At 46.2% G+C, this 9,340-nt stretch overlaps 1 protein-coding gene across 2 annotated transcripts; it reads left to right on the forward strand.

Moving 5' to 3' along the window:
• Positions 1-432: 432 nt before the first annotated feature.
• On the forward strand, positions 433-4,287 carry LOC120058785 (histone deacetylase 6-like). Of its 2 annotated transcripts, none has more exons than XM_039007523.1 (4): positions 433-648; positions 1,194-1,305; positions 2,821-2,922; positions 4,151-4,287. In XM_039007523.1, the coding sequence occupies exons 2-4, from the start codon at positions 1,228-1,230 to the stop codon at positions 4,238-4,240; spliced, it is 270 nt and encodes an 89-aa protein (XP_038863451.1). In that variant the 5' UTR covers positions 433-648; positions 1,194-1,227; the 3' UTR covers positions 4,241-4,287. The 2 variants fall into 2 exon arrangements, with proteins under 2 accessions (XP_038863451.1, XP_038863452.1); XM_039007524.1 differs by having other exon boundaries at positions 2,824-2,922.
• The last annotated feature ends 5,053 nt before the right edge of the window (positions 4,288-9,340 follow it).

Raw genomic sequence — 9,340 nt, forward strand, 5'->3', positions numbered from 1 at the left:
TCCCTTTCTTTATTAGTGAGTTATTTACTATAGTAGATTAGAGACAAATTCATTGTAGAATAGTCTATATTGTCAATGGTATTGTAATAAACCAGGCAGGGAGCAGGCCTCGAACCCTCGACCTTCTAGCCCGAAGTCCAGCGCGCTATCGACTGTGCCGCAACAGAGTCGGTATACGCGCTTATAAACCCAGGGTCGTTACACTATGATTGTTTTGGTTGGCATTGGACCAGAGCAGAAAACATCACACACGGACTACAAAGCATTGCACAGAAGAACTCACACAACCCCCGTGCTATATTTCTTGGGCTTCACTTGTATTGTAACATCGACCTCAAATAGATACTTTGTACATGGTACGCGTCATGCACTGGGGCGCATTCATTACGTCGATTCTATTGCAAAAACATTTCTTAAACTGAAGCAACCCGAACGAAACGGGGAGGGACACACCTGAATTTCTCAAATTGAAAGTGTCGTTTTTAGTTGCACAACGTTTTGTTTTGCAACTGTTTGGGACTAATGATTACACTCCCGATTGTGGTCTTTCTTGACGTCATTTCTTTGCGCCCTGTCTGGGCGTGTGCGACGTTGTTGTCACTCCACTTGGCGCTCAGACGGAGGGTTAGCTAACGCGAAACATCAAGTGTAAGTGAAGTGTATGGTGTTATTGTCGTGGCTCTATAGTTCTTGTCTCTACGCTCTATTTTATTGCAATTTTGTGCTCTGAAAAATGACTACAATTATTTGAATTAGGGATTGGAGAGTATTTTAGTCCAACGTTAGTCTTGAAGTTATAGCTAAGCATCGGCTAACGTTAACCACTGATGAGACATTGTTGCGGATTGTTTTCTTTAAAAAAAAAAGAACACCTTTGACTAGTTGATACGGATACAATGACCGCTTTTGATTTGAACATTTGTAACGTTAGCCATATCTCTCGGCTTGCAACGGGTAAACTGGCTAGAATTGGGATCTGTCTGTGGCAACATGAGAAAGTGAAATCACCTGTCCAAAAAATGACTCCGTTTCAAAACAGAGCCCCCATCTTCCTGAAAAAAAGTGATGCTTTCAAAGCCCACACGACACCATTGATTATTCATTAGGGTTCCATGATTTCCTAACTGAACAGAAATGATCTGTTATCATCATCATCATCAACTATTGACCTTCGTTGACATATGTATGTATAGGTGTTTCTGTGGACGGTAGTGTATCTGCTGCAGCATGGATTCTGTGCCAGAGCCCAGGCCAGTCAGACGTTCCCCTCGCACGTCAAAGTCACCGGAGAACAACGCAGCCAAAGTAAGATATACCAGAGAATATGAGTCTTGTCTACTATCTACATGTCCATGATAAGAAGTGAATAGAGCTAGCCACCATCTTTAGGTAGACTCACTGCAGCTCACTCTTGACTGTAGGCTATATCAGGGATGGCTAACAACAGAGATCCTATTAAATTACTAAGAGGAGCTATGTCATAAACACTCAAGGTTCCAGAACGGGGGTGAAAATGGCAGCCATTTTGGTCAGGTAGAAATCCAAACCAGTCTATTTGGAATGAATGGCAGTAGAGGCATAATCCAGATTTTTCTTATATAGGAAAATAAAACAAAGGCATGTGACACATCAGAAATTGTTTAACATAATTATTATCAACATAAAATATTGTCATATAATCATAAATACAGTTTATAATGGGTTTATACACGTTTTCTGTATAAATAGCCTCTAACGTATATGTAAACAGACCATAAATGTCTCATTTTTTTTTTTCTTGGGAAGCTGGAAGTGCTATTGAATGATACAATATCAGCTGCATTTACAACTTGTCCAAGTCCCATCAATTGATTTCATTCAGTTCCAGGCTGTAGAGATTGACTGTATTTGTTTGAATGGAATGTTGCCATATTGGCAGTTAATTAGAAATAAATAATGGGGATCATTCCTCTAAAAACTGACTGGCTAAGCTAGCGAACAAACATGCAGTGCAGATACGTTCTTCGAGTACATTATTTTACACTATCTTATCACAGCACTGGTAACACCATGGTAACACCATGGTAACACCTGTCCAACATGGCTGACTTTTTTGGACCATCATAAGAAGGTTAATTTCCATTCTAGCATTCTAAACCCTAATTCTCAAGTGACCCAACTGGCTGTGTAAGCTTTGTTTTGTTGTTGCTCAAACCCTACATAAACACACGCGATTCAACCGATCAGGGACCTGAGAAGCAGCAGACTACTAGAATCAGGTGTGTTAAAGCAGGGTTGCAACAACATTCTGCACTTCCAGTAGCTCTTCAGGAGGAGGGCCTGGTCACAGCCCTCTGCCACAGATAAACCAGTTAGATGTGACGCCGTAGTCATTGCTTTTGTTCCAAACGGTACCCTATTGCCTATGCAGTGCTTTTGACCAGGGCCCTGCTAGTCTAAAGGCCCGCAAGAAGACGAGTAACCTGCAGGAGACTCGGAGGAGAGGAAGAATTTACAGAAGTTCATAGGGCCCTGTTCAAAAGAAATGTGCACTATAAAGGGATTACTGTGCTATTTAAGACACAGCTGTGGCTGTTAATGATCACCGTGTTGATAGTGGAGTTTGACCACGTAGAGATATTTAAACCTTTAGACTCCCCTGAAGCTGTTGTTCCACCCACAGCCATTCACTTTACAAGACAGGGTCATTTCTTCAGAACATCTTCAGTCTGTTTTTCACCCTAATGGTCTCCTAATCACTCAGAGTTATTTTACTGGAACAACAACAACAACAGTCTTCATGATTGCCTAACCTCTGTCTGTTACTCACCACTGCCTCAGAAGGGTCGGAAGAAGACGGGCAACCTGCAGGAGACTCGGAGGAGAGGAAGAATGGACAGAAGTAAAGGAGAAGAGGACATAGCCAATCAACTGAACAACCTGGTACACACTTTAGACAAGAAGCCTAAAGGGAAAGGAAATGTGGGAGAAAGAGTTTTACATTTGTATGTAAATGAGTGTATGAGAGAGATGGAGAGGAAACAGTGAATCTAGAGAGGAAACACTAAATCTAGAGAGGAAACACTAAATCTAGAGCGGAAACAGTAAATCTAGAGAGGAAACAGTAAATCAAGAGAGGAAACAGTGAATCTAGAGAGATTGAGAGGAAACAGTAAATCTAGAGAGGAAACAGTATATCTAGAGAGGAAACAGTGGATCTAGAGCGATTGAGAGGAAACTGTAAATCTAGAGAGGAAACTGTAAATCTAGAGAGGAAACTGTAAATCTAGAGAGGAAACAGTATATCTAGAGAGGAAACAGTAAATCTAGAGAGATGGAGAGGAAACAGTGGAGATGGAGAGGAAACAGTGTATCTAGAGAGATGGAGAGGAAACAGTAAATCTAGAGAGATGGAGAGGAAACAGTGGAGATGGAGAGGAAACAGTGTATCTAGAGAGATGGAGAGGAAACAGTAAATCTAGAGAGGAAACAGTCAATATAGAGAGATTGAGAGGAAACAGTCAATCTAGAGAGGAAACAGTAGATCTAGAGATGAAACAGTAAATCTAGAGAGATTGAGAGGAAACCGTAAATCTAGAGAGGAAACAGTGAGTCTAGAGAGGAAACAGTGGAGATGGAGAGGAAACAGTAATTCTTACATTTTAGGTTTCCATAATTTATTCTGAACACATAATAACCTCATCACTCATTGTCTGCTAGTACTGAGCGATTGACTTTCCCCCCCGGTTATTAAACAACTAACTGACCAACGTCAGTTCAATTACTTGAATTCCATTTTGTTTTTTTTGCGAGCGCTACACGCTGTTTCTCGAGAGAGAAATCAAGGCTGAAATATGTTATTATTTAGTAATTTACTATTGATGTCTACCCAATGTAGACCTGACAGAGAATCGTTTTGGGCTTTGGAATTAACATTTAAAAAGCTCTAAAATCATTATTTCATAATACATTTAATGTAAAAAAATAAATAATCGAAAGCTTAATAGAAAACGGTTTATTTTCTAATAATCGAACCGAATCTGAAACCGACCTCAAAAAGCACTAATCGCTCAGCACTAATGGCTATTGTTGTTGCGTGGTGTGTGTGTGTGTGCGTGTGAGTGTGTGTGTGTGTGTGTGTTTGTGTGCGCTCATGTGTTTTTGTGTGTAGGATCTGTGTAACGAGGCTTCAGCCACAGGGACTGGTCTGGTGTTTGACAACTTGTTCACACACCATCGCTGTCTTTGGGATCCCAGGTGATTGTCATGTTATCTCAACCCTTTTCATCTCTCCTTGCTGCTCCAGGTGGGTACACTCTGTATACAAAAGTATGTGGACACCCCTTCAAATTTGTGGATTTGTCTATTTCAGCCACTGTATGAAATGAGGCACACAGCCATGCAATCTCCATAGACAAACATTGACATTAGAATGGCCTTACTGAAGAACTCAGTGACTTTCGACGTGGCACCGTCATAGGATTCCACCTTTCCAACAAGTCAGTTCGTCAAATTTCTGCCCTGCTAGAGCTGCCCCGGTCAACTGTAAGTGTTGTTCCTGCCCCGGTCAACTGTTAAGTGCTGTTTATTGTGAAGTGGAAACATCTAGGAGCAACAACGGCTCAGCCGTGAAGTGGTAGGCCACACAAGCTCACAGAACGAGACCGCTGAGTGCTGAAGCGCGTAGCGTGTAAAAAAATTGTCTGTCCTCAGTTGCAACACTCGGTGCCGAGTTCCAAACTGCTTCTGGAAGCAACGTCAGCACAATAACTGTTCGTCGGGAGCTTCATGAAATGGGTTTCCGTGGCCCGAGCAGCCGCACACAAGCCTAAGAACACCATGCGCAATGCCAAGCATCGGCTGGAGTGGTGTAAAGCTCGCCGCCATTGGACTCTGGAGCAGTGGAAACGCATTCTCTGATGAGTCATGTTGCCCCAATGCACAGTGCCAACTGTAAAGTTTGGTGGATGATGAATAATGGTCTGGGGCTGTTTTTCAATGTGTGGGCCCCTTAGTTCCAGTGAAGGGAAATCTTAACACTACAGCATACAATGTCATTCTAGACGGTTCTGTGCTTCCAACTTTGTTGCAACAGTTTGGGGAAGGCCCTTTCCTGTTTCAGCTTGACAATGTCCCAGTGCACAAAGCGAGGTCCATACAGAAATGGTTTGTTGAGATCTGTGTGAAAGAACTTGACTGGCCTGCACAGAGCCCTGACCTCAACCCCATCGAACACCTTTGGGATGAATTTGAATGCCGACTGTGAGCCAGGCCTAATCGCTAAACATCAGTGCACGACCTCACTAATGCTCTCGTGGCTGAGTGGAAGCAAGTCCCTGCAGCAATGTTCCAACATCTAGTGGAAAGCCTTCCCAGAAGAGTGGAGGCTGTTATAGCAGGAAAGGGGGGAACCAACTTCATATTAATGCCCATGATTTTGGAATGAGATGTTCAACGAGCATGAGATGTTCAAACAACCCCAAACAACCCCAAACAGGTACCCCAAACAACCTCAAACAGGTACCCCAAACAGGTACCCCAAACAACCTCAAACAGGTACCCCAAACAGGTACCCCAAACAACCCCAAACAGGTACCCCAAACAACCCCAAACAGGTACCCCAAACAACCTCAAACACGTACCCCAAACAGGTACCCCAAACAACCCCAAGGTACCCCAAACAACCCCAAACAGGTGCCTCAAACAAGTACCCCAAACAACCCCAAACAACCCCAAACAGGTACCCCAAACAACCTCAAACAGGTACCCCAAACAACCCCAAGGTACCCCAAACAGGTACCCCAAACAGGTACCCCAAACAACCTCAAACAGGTACCCCAAACAGGTACCCCAAACAAGTACCCCAAGGTACCCCAAACAGGTATCCCCAAACAACCTCAGGACTTGTATCCCCAAACAACCCAAGGTACCCCAAACAACCCCAAACAGGTACCCCAAACAACCTCAAACAGGTACCCCAAACAACCCCAAACAGGTACCCCAAACAACCCCAAACAGGTACCCCAAACAACCCCAAACAGGTACCCCAAACAACCTCAAACAGGTACCCCAAACAACCTCAAACAGGTACCCCAAACAACCCCAAACAGGTACCCCAAACAACCCCAAACAGGTACCCCAAACAACCCCAAACAGGTACCCCAAACAGGTACCCCAAACAACCTCAAACAGGTACCCCAAACAGGTACCCCAAACAACCCCAAACAGGTACCCCAAACAACCCCAAACAGGTACCCCAAGGTACCCCAAACAACCCCAAACAGGTACCCCAAGGTACCCCAAACAGGTACCCCAAACAACCTCAAACAGGTACCCCAAACAGGTACCCCAAACAACCTCAAACAGGTACCCCAAACAACCTCAAACAGGTACCCCAAACAACCTCAAACAGGTACCCCAAACAACCCCAAACAGGTACCCCAAACAACCTCAAACAGGTACCCCAAACAACCCCAAACAGGTACCCCAAACAACCCCAAACAGGTACCCCAAACAACCCCAAACAGGTACCCCAAACAACCTCAAACAGGAACCCCAAACAACCCCAAACAGGTACCCCAAACAACCCCAAACAGGTACCCCAAACAACCTCAAACAGGTACCCCAAACAGGAACCCCAAACAACCCCAAACAACCCCAAACAGGTACCCCAAACAACCCCAAACAGGTACCCCAAACAACCCCAAACAGGTACCCCAAACAACCCCAAACAGGTACCCCAAACAACCTCAAACAGGAACCCCAAACAACCCCAAACAACCCCAAACAACCTCAAACAACCCCAAACAACCCCAAACAACCCCAAACAACCCCAAACAACCCCAAACAACCCCAAACAACCTCAAACAGGAACCCCAAACAGGAACCCCAAACAGGAACCCCAAACAACCCCAAACAGGAACCCCAAACAACCCCAAACAGGTACCCCAAACAACCCCAAACAGGAACCCCAAACAACCTCAAACAGGAACCCCAAACAACCCCAAACAGGTACCCCAAACAACCCCAAACAACCCCAAACAGGAACCCCAAACAGGAACCCCAAACAACCTCAAACAGGTACCCCAAACAACCCCAAACAGGTACCCCAAACAACCTCAAACAGGTACCCCAAACAACCCCAAACAACCTCAAACAACCTCAAACAGGAACCCCAAACAGGAACCCCAAACAGGAACCTCAAACAACCCCAAACAGGAACCCCAAGGTACCCCAAACAGGAACCCCAAACAGGAACCCCAAACAGGAACCCCAAACAACCCCAAACAGGAACCCCAAACAGGAACCCCAAACAGGAACCCCAAACAACCCCAAACAGGTACCCCAAACAACCTCAAACAACCCCAAACAGGAACCCCAAACAGGAACCCCAAACAACCCCAAACAACCCCAAACAACCTCAAACAACCCCAAACAGGAACCCCAAACAACCCCAAACAACCCCAAACAGGAACCCCAAACAGGAACCCCAAACAACCCCAAACAGGAACCCCAAACAGGAACCCCAAACAGGAACCCCAAACAGGTACCCCAAACAACCTCAAACAACCCCAAACAGGAACCCCAAACAACCCCAAACAACCCCAAACAGGAACCCCAAACAGGAACCCCAAACAGGTACCCCAAACAACCCCAAACAGGAACCCCAAACAACCCCAAACAGGAACCCCAAACAACCCCAAACAGGTACCCCAAACAACCCCAAACAGGAACCCCAAACAACCTCAAACAGGTACCCCAAACAACCCCAAACAGGAACCCCAAACAACCCCAAACAGGTACCCCAAACAACCCCAAACAGGTACCCCAAACAACCCCAAACAGGTACCCCAAACAGGAACCCCAAACAACCTCAAACAGGTACCCCAAACAACCCCAAACAGGAACCCCAAACAACCTCAAACAGGTACCCCAAACAACCCCAAACAGGAACCCCAAACAACCTCAAACAGGTACCCCAAACAACCTCAAACAGGTACCCCAAACAACCCCAAACAGGTACCCCAAACAACCCCAAACAGGTACCCCAAACAGGAACCCCAAACAACCCCAAACAGGTACCCCAAACAACCCCAAACAGGTACCCCAAACAACCCCAAACAGGAACCCCAAACACCCAAACAGGAACCCCAAACAACCCAAACAGAACCCCAAACAACCTCAAACAGGAACCCAACAACCCCAACAGGAACCCCAAACAACCCCAAACAGGTACCCAAACAACCCCAAACAGGTACCCCAAACAACCCCAAACAGGAACCCCAAACAACCCCAAAGGAACCCCAAACAACCTCAAACAGGTACCCCAAACAACCTCAAACAGGTACCCCAAACAACCCCAAACAGGTACCCCAAACAACCCCCCCAAACGTTCCCAAACACCCCAAACAGAACCCCAACACCCCAAACTGAACCCCAACAACCCCACAAAACCCCAACAAACCCCAAACAGAACCCAAACAGATAACCCCAAACACCCCAAACAGGTACCCCAAACACAACCCCAAACAGGTACCCCCCCAACAAACCCCAACAGGAACCCCACAACCCCAAACAGGTACCCCAAACAACCCCACAGGTACCCCAAACAACCCCAAACAGTACCTCCCAAACAACCTCAAACAGGTACCCCAACAGGAACCCCAAACAACCCAAACACACCAACCAACCCCCAAACAGTACCCCAAACAACCCCAAACAAAGGTACCCCAAACAACCCCAAACAGGTACCCCAAACAACCCCAAACAGGTACCCCCAACACCTCAAACAGGAACCCAACAACCCCAAACAACCCCAAACAGGTCCCCCAAACAACCCCAAACACACAAACAACCCAAACAGGAAACCCCAAACAGAACCCCAAACGAACCCCAAACACCCCAAACAGACCCCAAACAACCCCAACAAACCCCAACACCCCAAACAGGACCCCAAAACACCCCAAACAGGAACCCCAAACAACCTCAAACAGAACCCAAACACCCCAAACACGGACCACCAACAACCCAAACAGGTACCCAAACAACCCCAAACAGGTACCCAAACAACCCCAAACAGAACCCCAAACAACCCCAAACAGGAACCCCAACAACCTCAAACAGGTACCCCAAACAAACCCCAAACGGTACCCCAAACAACCCCAAACAGTAACCTCCAAACAGGACCCCAAACACCAAACTCAAACAACCTCAAACAGAACCCCAACAGGACACTCACCCCAAACAGTAACCTCAAACAACCCCAAACAGGAACCCCGAGGAACCCCCAACCGGTACCTCCAAACAACCCCAACCGGAACCCCAAACACCCCAACAGACCCGAAACATACAGACCCCAAAG

This window comes from Salvelinus namaycush, chromosome 14 (genome assembly GCF_016432855.1).
Source record: "Salvelinus namaycush isolate Seneca chromosome 14, SaNama_1.0, whole genome shotgun sequence".
Taxonomy (NCBI): Eukaryota; Metazoa; Chordata; class Actinopteri; order Salmoniformes; family Salmonidae; genus Salvelinus; species Salvelinus namaycush.

Bases quoted from the DNA above. Each gene is read 5' to 3' on its own strand.
- LOC120058785 (XM_039007523.1), top strand. From the start codon at position 1,228: ATGGATTCTGTGCCAGAGCCCAGGCCAGTCAGACGTTCCCCTCGCACG. The intron at 1,306-2,820 runs GTAAGATATACC...CCACTGCCTCAG, and splicing joins CGGAGAACAACGCAGCCAAA to AAGGGTCGGAAGAAGACGGG. The intron at 2,923-4,150 runs GTACACACTTTA...TTTTGTGTGTAG, and splicing joins CCAATCAACTGAACAACCTG to GATCTGTGTAACGAGGCTTC.